Genomic DNA, 18,861 nt, shown 5'->3' on the forward strand with positions numbered 1-18,861 from the left:
GAAGTGTGACTTTGTAAATTGAGTTAGGTCCATTTTTGTTATAGTATTGACAAAATTCCTCTCCTACTAATTTCCATTCCTTTAGATCCAATTCTTTTTTCAGAGAAAAACAAGGACATATGACCTGCACAGTTTTTAAAAGTTCAGTAATCTCCAAAATTATAATCAATCCTTGGCTTGTCATAACCTTGATAATGCTCTCTAAACATTTTCCTTGAACAGAAACAGAAGGCTGTTTTCTAAAAATTTGCCCATTTCACTGAAATTCTACTTTAGCTCTTTAACAAAGTTTCCTTGTTACAATTATTTCTGGGTTAGAGAGACTTTTCCACTGAGATCTGGATTAGAGGCTTTTCCACTGGAATCAGGATCTTGTCTGTCCCTGTTCAGGCGCCAAATTGTAAAGGTCTGGGCTAGCTCCTCTGAAAGGCTCAGAATAAGTCCTGGCCCCACATTGAACGCCAAAATGTAATGTCCTATCATCTCTCAGTTGTAATCTTTCTCTGGGAGGAGGTTTCTTTTCTGTATAATCTTTCCCTCTCTGAGCAGGTTTCTTGGGAGGCTTCTGGAGCCTCCAGCCAGAGTGAAGGTACAATCTCAAATCCTCTTCTTCCTGAATCTTGGCTCTGAATCTCCTCGAGCTTCACTGCAGTTCTCCCAGGAAGTCTTGTTCTTCTCCCAGTCTAGATTGTTGTTCAGACTCAATGTTGCCTCTTTTTATCCTCCCAGGGAATAGGCTTGCGGGTACTGCAAGGGCTTGTGGGAACTACTTACAACCAATGAACAAAGCTTGTTTGAACTAAAGGTGTGAACTCTGAGCTAGAGAATTGTTAAGTACCAACTTAGCATTTAGTAAGAACCTAACATTTGCCCAATCAGAGGCACCAGAATTTTCCTCCAAGGCCCTACACAGAACCAGAATTTTGCATTGATTATTGTTAAGGACTATGCCGAAGTGAAGTAGGAGGTCAATTCTCTGGCAGCCTCCACAGTTGTGAATCACAACATCTGAAGGACCTGCAAAGCAGCCTTTGCTGACACAGATGTTCCTTGTGGACGGGGAATGAAATAAACTGGAGGCAAAAGAGGAAGAGGAAAGAGTTCAGACAATGGAACTACCTCTCAGTGGAGAGGTCAGAGAACAGCAACTGCCTCTCAGTCTCCTTGTATCATCATCATTATCCCCTCACATGAAGGATCCATTCTGACAGAAATGAGTTGGATCTCAAGCAGCCACTGGTAGATGGATCTCATATCACAACAGATTATTCACATTTATAATTATAAGATTTCCATTTTTTCTCATTCTCCTATTTCATGTAGGTGAGAGATGTTCATGGATTTTTTTCCTATAAAAAATACTTGTTTTTAAGATAAAAGTAAAGTGTTAGGAGAATTCTTGATTCAAGATATAGGGTTTTAAGACAGAATATTATGAAAATAATTTTATGATTTCTTATAATAAAGTTTTCAACATTGGTGAAAATGACAACAGGAAACCATCAATATCTGATTTCTTTTTAATGTTGAAATTCATACCAATAAAATCAAATGAACATTTTAAATTTACACAAAACAAGAAAAATATGGAAACAAATCTACACTGAGGGTTTTTTTTTTTTTTTTTAGTATTAATGAATTCAATAAAACATTTTTCAAAGCTTTCTCAGTCCTTCTGTTCTAATGTATGTATCATTACTGTAATAATGCCTTCCTCATTCTGTTAGATTAGAGGAGCTCCTGCAGGATTATCCTATGTCTTGCATACTTCTCACTGCTAATCTCTTCTATACAAAATAGAAAAAAAAAAAAAAAAATTCACTCCCGTGTAGATTCTCTAAGGTCTGGCAAGATGGGAGCTGCATCTAAAACTTTTTCCACATTGATTACATTATAAAAGATTGCTCTCCAGTGTGGATTCTCTGATGTCTGGCAAGATGGGAGCTGCGTGTAAAAGCCTTTCCACATTGATTACATTTAAAAAGTTTCTCTCCAGTGTGGATTCTCTGATGTGCAGCAAGACTAGAGGAGAATCTGAAAGTTTTTAAACATTGATTACATTGAAAAGGTTTCTCTCCAGTGTGGATTCTTTGATGCGCTGCAAGACTGGCACTACGTGTGAAAGAGTTTCCACATTGATTACATTGAAAAGGTTTCTCTCCAGTGTGCATTCTTTGATGCGAAGCAAAACTGGCACTGCGTGTGAAAGCCTTTCCACATTGATTACATTTAAAAAGTTTCTCTCCAGTGTGGATTCTCTGATGTGCAACAAGATTGGCACTGCGTGTAAAAGAGTTTCCACATTGATTACATTTAAAAGGTTTCTCTCCATTGTGAATTCGCTGATGTGTAACAAGACTGGAGGAGAATCTGAAAGCCTTACTACATTGATTACATTTAAAAGATTTCTCTCCAGTGTGGATTCCCTGATGTTCTGCAAGATTAGCATTGCGTGTGAAAGCCTTTCCACACTGATTACATTTAAAAGGTTTCTCTTCAATGTGGATTCTCAGATGTCTAGCAAGATGGGAGCTGCACCTGAAAGCCTTTCCACAGTGATTACATTTAAAAGGTTTCTCTTCAGTGTGAATTGCCTGATGTCTAACAAGATGGGAGGTGCATCTGAAAGCCTTTCCACATTGATTACATTTAAAAGGTTCCTCTCCAGTGTGAATTCTCTGATGTCTTGTAAGATTCATTTTTCGTGTGAAAGCTTTTCTACATTGACTACATTTAAAAAGTTTCTCTCCAGTGTGGATTCTTTGATGTGCAGCCCGATTGGCACTACTTGTGAAAGAGTTTCCACAATGATTACATTTAAAAGGTTTCTCTCCAGTATGAATTCTCTGATGTATAACAAGACTGGAGGAGAATCTGAAAGCTTTTCCACACTGATTACATTTAAAAGGTTTCTCTCCAGTGTGGATTCTCTGATGTTCTACAAAATTGGCACTTTGTGTAAAAGCCTTTCCACACTGATTACATTTAAAAGGTTTCTCTCCAGTGTGGATTCTCTGATGTTCTGCTAAATTGGCACTTTGTGTGAAAGCCTTTCCACACTGATTACATTTAAAAAGTTTCTCTCCAGTGTGGATTCTCTGATGTGCAGCAAGATTGGCACTGCGTGTGAAAGCCTTTCCACACTGATTACATTTAAAAGGTTTCTCTCCAGTGTGGACTCCCTGATGTCTAGGAAGACTTGAGCTGCATCTGAAAGCCTTTCCACACTGATTACATTTAAAAGGTTTCTCTCCAGTATGAATTCTCTGATGTCTTGTAAGATTCATTTTGCGTGTGAAAGCCTTTCTACATTGATTACATTTAAAAAGTTTCTCTCCAGTGTGGATTCTCTGATGTGCAGCAAGATTGGCACTGCCTGTGAAAGCCATTCCACACTGATTACATTTAAAAGGTTTCTCTCCAGTGTGGATTCTCTGATGTAAAACAAGACTGGCACTCTGTGTGAAAGCCTTTCCACATTCATTACACTTAAAAGGTTTCTCTCCAGTGTGGATTCTCTGATGTTCTGCAAGGTTGTAATTATATCTAAAAGCCTTTCCACACTGATTACATTTAAAAGGTTTCTCTCCAGTGTGGATTCCCTGATGTCTAACAAGATGGAAGCTCGATCTGAAAGTCTTTCCACATTGATTACATTTAAAAGGTTTCTCTCCAGTGTGGATTTCCTTATGTTTTGCTAGACTGGAAATATCTGCACAAGTTTTTCCACATTGATTACATATGTGAGGCTTTTCACACTGAAGACATAAATAAGACTTCTCTTTAGAATGCACTCTATGATGGTCAAGCATGAATGATCGGTAACAGAAAGCTCTCCCACATTCAGTACATTCATGAAATATCTCTCCAGGATGAGCCTTCTGAGGGCTAGCAAGAGCTGGATTGCAATCAAAGGCTTTCCCACACAGATCATATGCATATGTTTTCATCTCAGGGAGGCAAGGAAGGGATGAGAGATAGGATGAGGTTGCTTCACACACATTTTCATCAGGTTCATTTCTCATATGCATTTGCTGATGAGTAAGGAGATTAGAGTTTTGACTGACAGCCTTCACACTTATATTATTTATGCAAAGGATTTCTTCAGTATCAATTTTCTGATGGCCTCTGAGGTCTGAACTGCACTTTACAGCTATATCCCATTGAGTACCTGGAACCAAGGGCTGTACCTGTTCAGTGAGGCATTTCTTGTATTCACTACCTTGAAGATAATAATTTCCTGAGCTCATTTTCTTACAGTGATTTAGGATAGAAGACCATCTGAATCTCTTTCCAATTTCATACAATTCACAATCACTCTTTGGACATTTATCTTCTTTAAGAATAAAATCATGCAATTCCTTCAAATTGAAGTCAAAGGGACCATCATCCATCAATCTTTGCAGGTCATGTTCTTCCACAAAATTTCCCAACTTTTTACTCATTTCATTTACTGTAAATCCAGTTTCTACATCTGAAGAAGACAAACATATATACACAAAAAGACATGCATACATATAAAATCAAAAATAGAAATGTTACATAAGAATCATTGCAGCTCGTCACCAAACTATACAAAACTTCACAAGTGTACTCTGTGCAAAAAAATGGCTATTAATATCTGAAGTCATTTTTAAGAAGTGACAGATTGGAGGCAGCTAGGTGGTGCAGTAGATAACCACCAGCCCTGAAATCAAGAAGAATTGAGTTCAAATCTGGTCTCAGACACAATACTTCCTAGCTTTGTGACCCTGGGCAAGTTACTTAATCCCAATTCCCTCAGAAAAAAAAGAAAAAATAAATAATAAAAGTAAAAAACAGATAGATAATATATGAGATGTGCATCTCAAAGTAATGGACCAATCAGACTAATCTTTTCCCAAAGCTTTGGAGGCTGAGACCCCAGCCCAATTTATTTGCCTGTAGGGCTTGCTCTTGGCTAACAACTGAGTCTTCCTAGAGTGCATAGCCCTTCTTTTGGGTCAAATCGCTATCTAGGGAGAGGAGGTCCTTCCTAAGATCCTATCAAGGTCCAGATAACTTCTGGAGTTATAGTCAGTTTTGCTGCTCACAATGAATTGTGAGGAATTTTTATTTGGTTTTAGGGAAGATTCTTAGGAAGCTAAGTATTTCCTGTCCATATTGCCATTTTATCAAAACCCTCTCCCATTCTTTTTAGCAGGTTTTCAGTGAGTTTATCTAACAAATGTGGTAATAAGGTCAGATACCTAACTGAACTAAACTCTGTAACTCAAAAAGACTACAGTCAAGACCAAAATGGATCAAGACTTGGTGCCCTCAGATGAATGAATACTCACTCAATCCAATTTCTGGGATACAACACATTGTGGATTACTTCTGTGCTGTTTGTTCTCCTTTTGAAGTGATGATGAACACCAAGAAAATAGAGGAAATGGTCCTTACCTAGGGACAGCAGGTTCTGGACACTTTCCAGCATGACCTCCATGTACAGCTCCTTCTGAGAAGGGTTCAGGAGCCCCCATTCCTCCTCAGTGAAGTCCACCATAATATCCTTGATTGTCACCAACTCCTAAACCATCAAAAGTCACTTGATTTAGAGCTGAAAGATCCTCCAGAATTCATCTACTTCACCCCTCATCAACTTAGAGGAGAAAACTGAAGCAGAGATGGGACATGCCTGAAATTCATATAAGCCCACAGTTGGAACCAGGCATTAAGAGCCCAGTGAAATATTGAGAAAAGCATTTTCCATTTGAAATTAGATTCATGTTGGATAATAAAAGTTGGAAAAATGCCTTAATATAAAATGCTTCTCCTACTGGAATTAGGGAGAACAGAAAAATTCTATAGAACCTGTAGAGGTGAAAGAGAGAACATAATGAGACATCCCTCCCCACAAGAAGGATCTTAAGAGAATATATATTTTTTTAAAAATCTAAGATGACCAAATTGCCAAAGGTGAACTCTGTAAAAAGTGTGTCCCCTTTGATCTGTAAAAGAAGGGAGATTTGGGGTCCCAGACTCCAGAGAGTCTGGAAAGAAGCATACTTTCCAGACAAACCTTTTCCTAAGATAAGCAGCATCATTCAATTGGAAATCTCAGGCAAATCACCCCCCATTGAGCTTTTGGGTAGCTGGATCCCCATTCAGGAAACTCCAAATTCTGAAAAAAAAGCCTTCAAAGTTATTTCATTCAATTGCAAGATCTTGGTCTGATAATCAGTTCAAACTGCCCCCAAGCCTAAGATTTGCTCATAAAATAGGTTTCTGACAATCCATTCTTTGCAAATATCTTCATTAAGAGATGTGTCCACCTCTTAGCAAACAATAAAACTTCCTTTTGCCACAGATTTGTGGTTTCTGAATTCTTTTCGCCAATCTGCCCGGACCAAAAAGGGGATTCCCACAACTCTCTGCACTGCCACTAACTGCATCAAAATACTGGTAAATACAATGTATGGAAAAGAAACCATTAGCAGTGATCACTGAGGAGAGAACAAAGAAATTATCTAGCAAATTTCCTATGGGTCTAAAATGAAATCTAAACTAAATAGAAGCAGGAAAAGGAATTTAAAAAGAATCTGGTCTCAACTGGCTAATATGAAACTCTTTCCAAATAAGTGATCAAGCTTTTTCTCTGCTCATAAAATGAGGTTATTAATGAAATATATTCTGTGAGAGATGATAAATTGGGACACTATCTTCCAGAAATCCAGTGCTGTGGTTTTTGATGCCACATTTTTGCCCTGATTCCTACTTCACTCAGCCCTCTAGCACCCATCCAAAAATCAGGCTATCCTGGCTGAGGAGACCTTTGAACCTGTGGGATCCTTATTATGTGACTGCTTCCTGTTTGTTGGGGATCCAGGCTTATGATGTGTGAGACAAGGCACAGGTTTAGTAAAAATAATTTACTCAATTTTCTAAAATAAAAAAGTAAAAGTTTATTTTAAATCACTGAGAGATCCCTGTCCCTCAGTGGACAAAAACTCTTAGATGAGATTAGAGTTCTGAGAGTTGGTACTACCAGAGTACTCAGTTATATGATCAGAGTTAGGTTTTGGCAGCTTTTGAAACTCTATAGAGAAGTTTGGATCTTGAATAGGCTTCAGTAAAATTATAGAAAGTTTGGTGGTAGTTCAAATCTATAGAAAGCTTAAGTGGTGGTACTTAACATTAATTCAGTTCTTTTGAAAGTTAAGTAGGGGTACTTAGCTTTAGTTCAGCTTTATAGAAAACTTGGTTAGTGTCAGCTGAACTCTAAAGAAAGATTAATTAGTGGTACTTAACAGAGGTGGGGTTGGCTTCTAGGGGGAGATAGGATTAAGGAATCTGGGTTCAAGGTCAAATGACTTCTGATTTCCTGTATCATTTTCATTGTTTTTTTTGCCACCCAATCCCAATCTCATTCCTTCTTTAACTCTGGGAAGTACAATCATGTCCCCCAAATCTTATGACCCAGACTTTTACACATCTAGTACTAAGAGTTTTCCAAAATGAATTTTGTAAAAGAAAAAAATCACTGACTTCATTTGATGCTGTGTTGCTATTTTTTTTTTTTGAGCTGAGATAATCTTTTTTTTTTTTTTTCTAAAAAGGAATACCTTTTTATTTACAGAACATATACATGGGTAATTTTTCAATATTGTCCCTTGCAATCACTTCTGTTCCAACTTTTTCCCTTTCTTCCCTCCACCCACTCCCCTAAATGGCAGGCAGTCTTATACATGTTAAACATGTTAAAATATATCTTAAATATAATATATGTGTACATATCTATACAGTTCTCTGGTTGCAGAAGAAAATTTGGATTTACAAAGGTAAACAATAACCTGGGAAGAAAAAGAAAAAGGCAAGTAGTCCCCATTCATTTCCCAGTGTTCTTTCTCTGGGTGTAGCTGGTTCTGTTCATCACGGATCAAGTGGAACCAAATAGGATCTTCTCATTGCTGAAGAGGGCCACTGACATCAGGATTGATACTCATATAGTATGATTGTTGAAGTGTACAATGATCTCATGGTTTTGCTGTTTTCACTTAGCATCAGTTTGATGAGGGTTGGGGACCCTTTAAGAATCCTTTCTAATTGCCCAACCCAGGCTGACCTTGATTCACAAATCCTGGTCAAAGGCACCTTTTGAATATCCGGGCCCAGCCCCCACCCTCAGCTCAGCTTCCCCCAGCCCTCACCTGTTCTGAGCTAACTGAAAAGCCCACCGAGAAGTTAGGGGTACCGCCCATCATCTTTTGGGTATAAAAGAGGTGAGCCGGAATGCCCTCTTTGCAGGAGCCCTCCCAGCCAACACATGGTATCCTTCCAGCCATGTAGGGGTTCCTGCCCACCCAGTGACCACCTTTGGCCCTGACGTCTTTCTAACTTAACTTTACTTCCAAATTTCTACAATAAACCTTTTATTTATCAATCTAGGTTTTCGGGCCTGTAAATTCATTTTACAGGGGACACTGCGCCTCAAGGGATTATCTATGCGCTGAGAAATGGGGTTCCCCCTTTCCTTTCCCTCATTTAATAAGTTCATGTGATTCTCTCTAAGTCTCTCTGAAATCATCCTGCTGGGCATTTCTTACAGAACAATAATATTGCATAACATTCATATACCACAATTTACCCTACCATTTTCCATTTGATGGGCATCCATTCATTTTCCAGTTTTTAGCCACTATGAAAAGGGCTGCCACAATATGTTGCCATTCTTTTATCAATATACTAGACATCTCCTTCAGTATCTCTTGTCCCCCAATCACTCTGAGAAAACTTAGAGCACTCACTTCTAGTCCTGTTACCATCTAAAAAGACACAAAGGTCTTAGCAAATGTGGCCAATCTGACTAATAGAGCAGTTATTTTATTTTTTTTCCTGTGTTCTCTTGCTCTGACATAAATATCCATGATAAAGACTTCACACTGCAACTCAGTTCACATTTTCTTCTTTTGGCAAAAATATATTTTTCAAGGAAAGCAGAAAGATGGGAAATGAACTTCACTGCATGTATCTCTGATGAAGGCCACATTTCTCAAATACATAGAGAACTGAGTCAAATGTCTTAAGAATAAAAACCAGTCCTCATTTGAGGAACGATCAAAGAAAATGAACAATTTTTAATTTGAGAAAATCAAAAATAATGTAGGAAAATGAAGTGCTCTAAATCACTTTTGATTAGCAAATGTAAATAAAAATAACCCAGAAGTACTCTCTCACATCTATCAGATTAACTAATAAGACAAAAAATAATGCTGGGAAGAATGTAGGAATACTGGGATACTAGTGCACTGAAGAGGAATTGTGAAGTGATCCAAGCTTTTTGGAGAGGAACTCGGAACTATGAACAAAGGGCAAGCAAACTGTGCAAATCTGTAAATCTACCAATAGCACTTCTAGGTCTGTATTATTGCAGAATTACAAAAAGAGGGAAAGGACTCACATGAGCAAAAATATTAATAGCAGCTCTTTTCCTGAAGGCAACATTGTGGAAATTGAGGGAATTCCCATCAATTTGAGAATGGCTGAACAAGCTGTGGTATAATGAAATAGTATTGTGTAATAAGAAATGAAGAGGCAGATTGTATACAGAATCAGCCAGAGTGTGATGATCAACTAAGAATGATTCAGCTCTTCTCAGGAGCACAAGGATCTAAGGAAATTATAAAAGACTCAAGAAGGAAAAGGCTTTCCACACCCTAAATAAAGAAATGATGGACTCTGAAAGTGATTGAAGAATATATCTTTTATTTTTTTATTTTCCCCCCCTCAGGCTGGGGTTAAGTGACTTGCCCAGGGTCACACAGCTAGGAAGTGTTAAGAGTCTGAGACCAGATTTGAATTCAGGGCTGGTGTTCTATCCACTGTGCCACCTAACTGTCCCAAGAATATATCTTTTAGTTACTTTATTCTTTTATTCTCTTTTAATCTGTGTCATTTTTATAACACCTCTAATTAATAGAGAAATATTTTAAATGACAACACATTTATACCTATAATCAAATTGCCTACCATTTTAGGAAAAAGAGAAGGGAAGGGAGAAAAATGTACAACTTAAAATCTTATAAGGATGAATGCTACAAAATGTCATGACATGTAATTGAAAATAATTTAAAACAAACAAGCAAATGTACCTTTTTGTATCTGGATCCTAACCTGATCTCAGTTACAATTTCTTTATAACTCTCTTTGAGACCCAACAAATCTAACCCAAAGCACAGGTCAGGTGAGGAGGAGAAAATGTCTCTGACATCTCAGGAAATGTAACCCCTTATTGATAGAGTCTGTTACACTTTCCAGTGGACAAATAAACCATAGTTTACTCTCTGTTGGACCTTGAGCTCCCTGACTGGTTTTCCCTACCAAGGACCCTGAGAATTCCCACAACAGGATCAATGAGATCATCTTTATGTGGCTCCTGGCACATGGCAGACACTGCGATACCCATCACAGCCTCCTCACACCTTCCTCTTCCTCTCTGTGCCAGGAACACTGGCCTCCTGGCTTATGTTTAACCAGGACTCTCTGTCCCCTGACCCTGGGACCTTTTCAGTGGCTTCTCTCCTGTTTGAAACGGTCTCCTTCCTCCCCTCCTGCTTCCTTCACATCTCAGCTAAATTCTCCATTTCTGAAACAAGCTCTTCCTGGTACCCAAACTGCTGAATCTTCCCTCTGAGAGTAGCTCCCGTCTACACTGTCCAGCGCAGGTGTGGACACAGCTCATGAGATGTTTCCTCTCCTGGGAGCTCCTTGAAGGCAGAATCTGTTTTTGTTTTCTTTACCTTCCTCTGCTTTCTCAGTGCAGAGCTTGGCCAAGAGGAGCTTTTTCTAAATATTTATTGACTTGATCTGAGACCTGGAAAAGGAGAGGGACTCAGAGAGCCCTGGGAGCCGCCGGGTGGTTTGAGGGGGCAGGAAATGGGCAGTGCCAGGAGGGTGATTCTATCCCTGCTGCCAGCCCTGCCAGGACTCCCCTCTCTCTGACAGGAGGAAGCTTCCTGGGCTCCCTTGGACTGGCCCTGGGCTGATGCTGCTCAGCTCTGGGGAGGGACTGCACTCACCTGGGAAGAGGGGCTTTGGCTGCCAGGAGCCATGTCTCTTGGTTCCGGGCTTGGGTCTTCTGCCAGCTGGGCTGGGGAGGGAGAGGGCCCTCAGAGAGGGAGGAGGATGGGTTCTGAGTCTTCTCTGCCTAGGCTGGATGCTGACCTGGCCAGAATGAGAAAAAACTTTCAGGACATGGAGAATTAGTGACTCTGCCCCACTCTTAGGGGAGAGACTCTACCCCAGGAGGGAGCAGGGAGGGTCAGGTCTGGAAGTGAGCTGGGATTGAACAGGAAGAGGGTGTGCCTCCCTCCCCAAGTCATTCCCTTTCATCTCATGTCCTCCCCCCAAGGCTTTGATTTTGGGATCCCAGTTGGGATAAGACCAGAAGCAGCCTCCCTGACCCTGGACCCAGAGCTCTCCCTCCAGCTACTGCTGAGATTGAGAAGGGACCCCAAAAGTCCCAGACCAGTTTCATGAAATGTCTCAAAAGAATGTGAGGCTTGCACCAATCTCCTTGTCAAAGGGCAAAGATTTAACTGAAAGTAATTTAAGGCTATTGCTGAGGGGACTGAATTCTAGGAGAATCCAATGAAGAAGCAGCCCCAGAGAGATCAGCTGATCAGCTTTCCATCAACAGATGTTCATTCTAAAGCTCCAGGAGATGTCTGGGAAGTAATCTCCAGGGGAGTCAAGGCTGGTCCTCAAAATTGGTCACTGACCAGATCATCAGTCATCAAAGGCCCGAGAAGTCTCCTCAGAACCAGGTAGACAAAGGAGCTTTCTAACGAGGGGTCAGGAGTGGAGAGATGGGATGGACTCTGAAGGTGAAAGATTTAGGCTGAGGACTTACTGCCCCCCAGGGTCAGGGACCCCATGTGACATCCATACTATAGGGGAGGTAGGTGGTCAGAAAGCTGTGACTCCTGAACAGGAGGTAGGAAGGGCAACTGGCAGAAGTGAGTGAAGAGATGAGGGGCCCTGGTTCAGACCTACCTGGGACCTGCAGGAGCAGAGAGACAGCTCCCAGAAGACAGAGAAATCTGTCTATGAGAGAAGGATGCAGAGATCTCAGCTCAGAGAGGAGATAGAGAGATCTCAGAGAGGAGATGGAGAGAGCTAAGTTTAGAGGGAAGAAAAAGAGCTCTCAACTCCCTGTGATTCTGCTTATGGCCAAGGAGCTATGTGTGGGTCCTCCTAATCTCAGGATCCCTGCCTGCTCCATCCCTTGGGAATGACCTTTCCCAATCCCAGGATTCCAATTGTGTGGAAAAGGTGAAGAATTTACAGATCAAGCATAAACTGATCAGCGACTGTTAACTAAATTGATTGAAGCCTTAAGGCCTCAGTTTCAGCTTCAAGACCTGAACTACATTCCATTGTCCAAAGAAGGGATTAAATAGTATAGGTGGTCAAAGAAGTATATATCGCCTCATCTAATGCATTCTACTGGCCAAATAGGGGAACAGAGACTTATGTAACCAATCACAACATAGAAAGGGTGGGATTTTGGGAGGGTTTTGTCTGAAAACTGTGAGCATTCTCAAGGGGCCCTCCTGCTGTAAGCATCTTTATTGTTTTTTTCAGGCTCACAAAACAGGATGGTCTACTTCTAGAGATTCCAATAAATTTTCTTTACTTCACTTGGAGCGACTCCTGAATAATCAATTTGTGTAAGTGTTTTAGTCCTGAACAGTTTGGGGGCTTGCCCAGGATTGGTGCCTTTTGGGGAGACGGGTGTGCACCTCGAGCAGAGGCGGGTGTCCACGGAGGAATTTCTCCAGTGGTCTCAGAGTCAAGTGTGTCTTCCCTCCCTATCAGACAACGGACTGAAGCAGGAGGACTCAGTGAGGTGCAGAAACTGATACCTTGGAAGAAATGAATGTCCTGACTGGCCAGTGCAATTTAGAAGCTACATGTGTGGCTTCATAAGCTCTCAGAACAGTTTGGAGGTCTTATTGGAGGGGTTTTAGAGAACCCGAGGGAATAGCCCTTGCTAAATTTTATTGAGTGCTGGATTGTGAGTGGCTCCAGTGTTAAAGAACTGCTGAGGGAAGCTTCTGGGAAACTGCTAAACTAATATTTAGTTTGGGAACTAAATAAAGATGGGAAAGGCAAAGTCCAAAAATCAATGTCAGGACCCTAGTCAGGGAATCCCAGTCAATAGCCCATTAGGAAGTGTTAGGACAGCTGTTAGTGATACCAAAGGCTAGTTAGTGTAAATTTATTGGGAATTTAGTGTTCTATTGTCTCTCAGTTGTAATCCTTCTCTGGGAGGAGGTTTCTTTTCTGTAAATCCTTTTTCTCTGTGAGCAGGTCTCTTGGGAGGTTTCTGGAGCCTCCAGCCAGAGCAAAGGTAGAATCTCGAATCCTCTTCTTCCTGAATCCTGGCTCTGAATCTTCTCCAGCTTCCCTGAAGTTCTCCTGGGAAGTCTTGTCCTTAACCCCATCCAGACTGCTGCCGAGGCTCAATGTTGCCTCCTTTTATCCTCCCAGAGAATGGGCTTGTGAGTACTCCCAGGGGCTTGTGGGAACTCCACAGCCAATGCACTAGCTCCTTTTAAAGGTGTGTAAACTCCTTTTCAGAACTCCTTTTAAAGGTGAGCTAGAGAATTGTTAAATACCGACATAGCACCTAGTAAGAACCTAACAGGGAAGGGACTTAATCACAAAATTGTCAATTAACCTTATAATTAGAGACTCCATGTTGTTATCTGTGCAGACTTACATTATGAAAGAAGTAGATAGGGATCAAATTGACCCATAGGTATGGGCTAGCCCTGTAAACCCTGGGCACCTTATCCTTCCCCCTATTCGAATAATGGTCAGAGAGTTGTCACCTATCATTCGGGTGAGGCAGTATCTCCTTCCTCTGGAGGGAGTTATAAGGAGGTTGTTAGATGAAAACTTGATTGAACCCTGTATCTCATCATATAACACTCCCATTCTGTCAGTAAGGAAAAAAAGACGGAACTTATAGAATGGTACAGGATTTAAGGGAGGTTAATAAGATAGTTCTCCCCTTCCACCCAGTAGTCTCGGATCCCTGTACTCTAATGGGAAAAATACCAGAGGACAGCACATGGTTCAGTGTGATTGATTTGAAAGATGCATTCTGGAGCTGCCCTCTGGCAGAGGAGAGTAGGAATATTTTTGCCTTTGAATGGGAGGATCCAGACACAGGGAGGAAGCAACAATATCACTAGAATGTACTCCTGCAAGGATATACTGAGTCACCCAATTTGTTTGGACAAGCTTTGGACAGGGTATTGAAGAACTTTGAATACTCTAAGCAGGAAATTAAAGTATGTGGATGATTTGCTCATAACAGAGAGATTGTGTAGCACAAACTACCATTAACCTGCTTAATTTTCTGGGCCAGAAAGGACTGAGAGTATCTCAAGAAAAATTACAGTTTGTAGAACAGGAAGTGAAGTACTTAGGGCATCTGATAAATGAGGGACAGAAGAGATTGGATTCAACCCCAATTGAGGGAATACGCAGATGACCATTCCCAGGACAAAAAAAGGAACTTAGGAAATTCCTGGGATTGGTGGGATATTGTAGGAGTTGGATTAATGAGTATGCATTGTTAACTAAATCTTTATATACATATCTGTTGGAGGAAAAACCTAATCAATAGAATGGAATCCTAAAACACAAGAAAGTTTTGAGAGTTTGAGGAAGGCTTTACTATCAGCCCCTGTGTTAATATTGCCATCTCTTAAAAAACCCTTCCATCTATCTAATTCTGAACAAGGGGTGGCCTTAGGAGTGTTAGCACAAATAAGGGGGGGGGGCAGAGACATTCTGCAGCTTTCTTGTCAAAATTGTTAGACCCTATGGCAAGAGGTTGGTCTACATGCCTACAGGTAGTAGCTACGACAGCTGTACTAGTGGAAGAGAGCAGAAAATTGACATTTGGGGGAAGTCTTACAGTGAGTGCTCCCCACCAGCTTCAATCTATTTTAAATCAGAGGGCAGGAAGGTGGCTAACTGACTCGAGAATACTAAAATATGAAGTAATCTTATTAGAAAAAGATGATTTAGTATTATCACAAGATTTGAATCTAAATTCAGCTAGTTTCCTCTCTGCCTCCCCTGGAGAACATGTGCAGTTATAGAGCACGATTGTATTAATGTAGTAGACCTACAAACAAAAATCAGGGAGGACTTACAGGAGGAATCCTTGCTAACAGGGGCCCAGTGGTTCATAGATGGATCCTCCAGAGTGGTGGAGGGAAGAAGACATGGGGATGGGCTATCGGTCATTAAATCAGGAGCCTTACCTAATAACTAGTCAGCCCAAACTTGTGAATTGTTTGCTCTCAATCAGGTGTTAAAAGAATTGAGTGAAAGGAATGGAACTATCTACACTGACTCCAAATATGCATGGGGAGTGGTACACATTTTTGGAAAGATCTGGGAAGAATGAAGCATGGTCAACAGCAAAGGTAAGGACTGGCACTGAAGTCACATGAAATGACTGATGACACCTAAATTTTTAGCTATTGTTCATGTGAAAGGACATCAAACAGGAAATTCCTTCAAGGCCAAGGGAAACATTTTGGCTGATGAAGCAAAGTTAGTGGGGGAGGGAGATTCAGTTAATCCTGAGGAAATGATGGTGTTAATACCCGCCCTGCCTCAGCAATTACCTCCATCATCCTATACTCGGGATAAGAAAAAGAGGCTCCAAGCTTTAGGGACTCAAGAGTATGCAAAGGGAGTTTCTCCCTGATGGCAGAGAAGTACTGACCAAAGCAGTCATGAGACAGGTGATCCAATATCTGTACCAGGATAGCCACTAGGATGTCCAGAATATGTGCGATACTATATGCACTAAATTTGTAGCCCCTGGAGTATACATGCTGGCTCCTCAGGTACTGGATGGCTGCATTGTTTGTCGAAGGACAAACAGGTCGGCCCTTCGGTGAGCCCCATTGGGCAGAAGGATCCCTGGCATTAGACCCTTTCAGAGTATACAAGTGGATTTCACCGAAATGGGGCGTCTCAAATATCTGCTGGTCAGTGGACCATCTGACCTCTTGCGGGGAGGCTTTTTCCAAACTCTGTCAGGCTATTGCCCCTACTGTAGTGAAGGTCCTCCTCGAACAAATAATTCTGAGATATGGGATGGTGGAATGCATTGATTCAGACCAGGGTACATACTTTACAGCTAAACTACTACAAGGTCTAATTAGGGCCTAGAATTCATACTGCCTCAGAAAAAGTAGAAAGGATGAATCAGGAAATAAAAAACAACTTACAAGAATAACATTAGAAACTCAGTTATCTTGGACTAAGTGCTGGAACTCTGTCTTCCCAGAAATCAGGTGGAGTCAGGATCACTAAACATCTTTATTCTTGATCTTTTATGGTCAAGGTCAGGGGCTTAGGCCTAGCAACCTCACACACACCTTCCTCTCTCAAATGCCTGGAGAGACTGACCCCGAGTCTGTGTTTCATTCCTCTTCCTCCTCCTCCTCCTTCCACACACGCCACTTCCCCCTCTTTGTCCCACCAATCAAGTCAGCACAGAACAGCTGGGGAGGGTCAACCTTCAAACAAGTTAATAGGGAACTGTCCAATTGGTAATTAGTCTCCCGTGCTTCATTATCCAAGTGCATTGCTCAAGCCCTTTACAACTAAGTGCCTTCCTCTTGCTTTGCTGAGAATTAGGACAAAGTCTCGTAGGGACATTGGTGTCTCCCCCTATGAATTACTGTTTGACCATGTTTATCCTGGGCTAATGAACCTAGAGAAATCAGACCCAATTTTTGAGACCAAAAACCTATTCATTAGAAAATACATTATGATTCTGATGGAACATCTAAAAGTATTGCAAATAAAGGTCTCATTGCTCAGACTTCCCCTTTAGGATTTGCGGTGCACCCATTTAAATCAGGGGATTGGGTCCTGATTCACTCCTGGAAAGAGGACAAACGGAGTCCAAGTTGGGACGGGCCCTTTTAGATCCTGCTGACTTCAGATACAGCAATACGCACCAGAGAGAAAGGTTGGACACACCCTACTTGAGTCAAAGATCCCATGGATGCCCCAAAGAAGTGGGCAGTAGAGACTGATTCAGGAATGCTGAAAGTGCAGCTGAAATTACAGGAAGCTTAGCAAAGACTGGTGAATTGTGCATGTAAAATCTTTTTGACTTGTCTCATTTGGGGAACTCTCTTGGGACTTTTCTTGTTTGTATTAGATATTATATTTGATTGGACTGTATTGTTAGGAATTAGGGATATTATATACTATCAGGAAGAATGGGGTGTGAACTAAACCCAAAGGGTTGGAGATTCTGCCTTGTATATGCATGTGTAATTTTATGTGGGTACACCTTTTGTACTGGTACCTCAGGACCATTAGAGCATGAAAATACCTTTCAAACCTTGATCCAAACAATAGCCACTAGCTTTAGATTGACTTGCACAGTGGCCCTGGGTCCCTGTTCCTCTGTCTCCGGCCTGGATCTTGAGCAACAGGTCAGTAATACACAATGGAACAGGTTTCTGGTCAGCAGAAGAAAAGCACCACTGGACCCTGACCAGTACAGTTTTCGGGAAATATTGCTTAAATCAGACTGGTACAGGGCCATGGATGGGAGAAAGTGAATGTACATGGACATTTACTCATAGGCCAGAGTATAACTTATTATGCTGGATCAGTAATTCGCTGTATCCAACGTTCTAATAGTAGTGAGGGGTGTGCGAGAAAAGTGCCACCTGCCTGTTCAATCCCTGATCCAGAGGGACCCCAGATATGGACAAGTATAACCTTGGATAGCATAGCAACAGGTTCAACTTACACTTCGATGGAATGGAAGTGGGAGAATAGAGAAGGCACCCTTGGGAAAATGTTTAATAATTTCTGGAGCCGTCAGGACCTAACTGGGGAAAATGGGTAGTTGAAAATCATCTTTGGAGATGTAATTCTAACATGGGACGAGGGCCTTAGGTCCCTGGGATGTCAGGTATTTTCCACCTGCAAGCAGACCTTTTATATTTTGGTACGAGGATAATCCTGCCCTGAAGGGGCATTGCTGAATCTGTGGTCAGACACCCATTTACCCAAAAATTGGACTGGGGTTTGTTATATAAATCTAAATTTTTCTTTCATCAAGCAGTGGCAGGCAATTGGGGATACGGTTATATGAAAATTTTGAAAGGAAAGACAGTCCCTAACCCGCATTAATACTTTCTTGACCCAGACAAATGATGCCAATGGGTGGGGAGATGTCTGGCCTCCGGCAACATGGGCCCAGGATGGTAGTTAGGGGTACCGAACGCCGACATATGCGTTAAATCGGTTGACTAGGCTACAGGCAGTCCTAGAGGTAAGAACTAACCAAACAGTTCAAGCCTTAGATTTACTGGCTGATCAGGCAACTCAGACAAGGGAGGCGGTGTTACAACATCGGCTAGTTTTAGACTACTGACTAGCAGAGGAAGGAGGGGTCTGTAGGAAACTGAATTTGTCCACCTGATGTATGCACATTGATGATAATGGGCAAATTGTTAAGGAAATCACAAAGAACATGCGTAAGATTGCACATGTGCCCGTACAGATTTGGAAGTCTCCCTTTGGTACTGGCTGGTGGTCACGGCTCGGTGGAAGCTGGTGGAAACAACTGTTGGGATATGGATTAACAGCTATAAGTGGAATCATCCTGTTGCCACTGTGTTTATCCTGTATGATTACATCAGTAACAAGAATAGTTCAGAGATCACTGTCAAGAATCTTACATATAGAAGATGCCATTAAGATGTCCATCAGTTGGAGAATGGTTGGGTAAATTGTGGTATATGAAGGTTATGGAATATTATTGCTCTG

General features: G+C 41.3%; 2 protein-coding genes across 4 annotated transcripts in view; both read right to left on the reverse strand.

The window, feature by feature from the left end:
* Window positions 1–1,506: 1,506 nt before the first annotated feature.
* Window positions 1,507–18,861, reverse strand: part of LOC141565020 (uncharacterized) — a 31,419-nt gene continuing 14,064 nt past the window's right edge. The window contains exons 1-3 of one of the 3 annotated variants that reach the window (XM_074307995.1): window positions 11,040–11,178; window positions 5,425–5,551; window positions 1,507–4,474 (exon numbers count right to left, since the gene is read on the reverse strand). In XM_074307995.1, the coding sequence (XP_074164096.1) occupies window positions 1,887–4,474; window positions 5,425–5,551; window positions 11,040–11,072 (2,748 nt within the window). In that variant the 5' untranslated portion in view covers window positions 11,073–11,178 and the 3' untranslated portion in view covers window positions 1,507–1,886. Of the gene's footprint in view, window positions 4,475–5,424; window positions 5,552–6,043; window positions 6,149–11,039; window positions 11,179–18,861 lie in introns of those variants that run through there. The other 2 variants (XM_074307996.1, XM_074307997.1) reach the window with 2 other exon arrangements.
* LOC141565037 (zinc finger protein 333-like) overlaps window positions 6,043–18,861 on the reverse strand; it is a 45,632-nt gene continuing 32,813 nt past the window's right edge. The window contains exons 6-7 of the mRNA XM_074308042.1: window positions 11,040–11,184; window positions 6,043–10,834 (exon numbers count right to left, since the gene is read on the reverse strand). The gene's annotated coding sequence lies outside the window, so the exon portion shown is untranslated. The remainder of the gene's footprint in view (window positions 10,835–11,039; window positions 11,185–18,861) is intronic.

This window comes from Sminthopsis crassicaudata, chromosome 3 (genome assembly GCF_048593235.1).
Source record: "Sminthopsis crassicaudata isolate SCR6 chromosome 3, ASM4859323v1, whole genome shotgun sequence".
Classification (NCBI taxonomy): domain Eukaryota; kingdom Metazoa; phylum Chordata; class Mammalia; order Dasyuromorphia; family Dasyuridae; genus Sminthopsis; species Sminthopsis crassicaudata.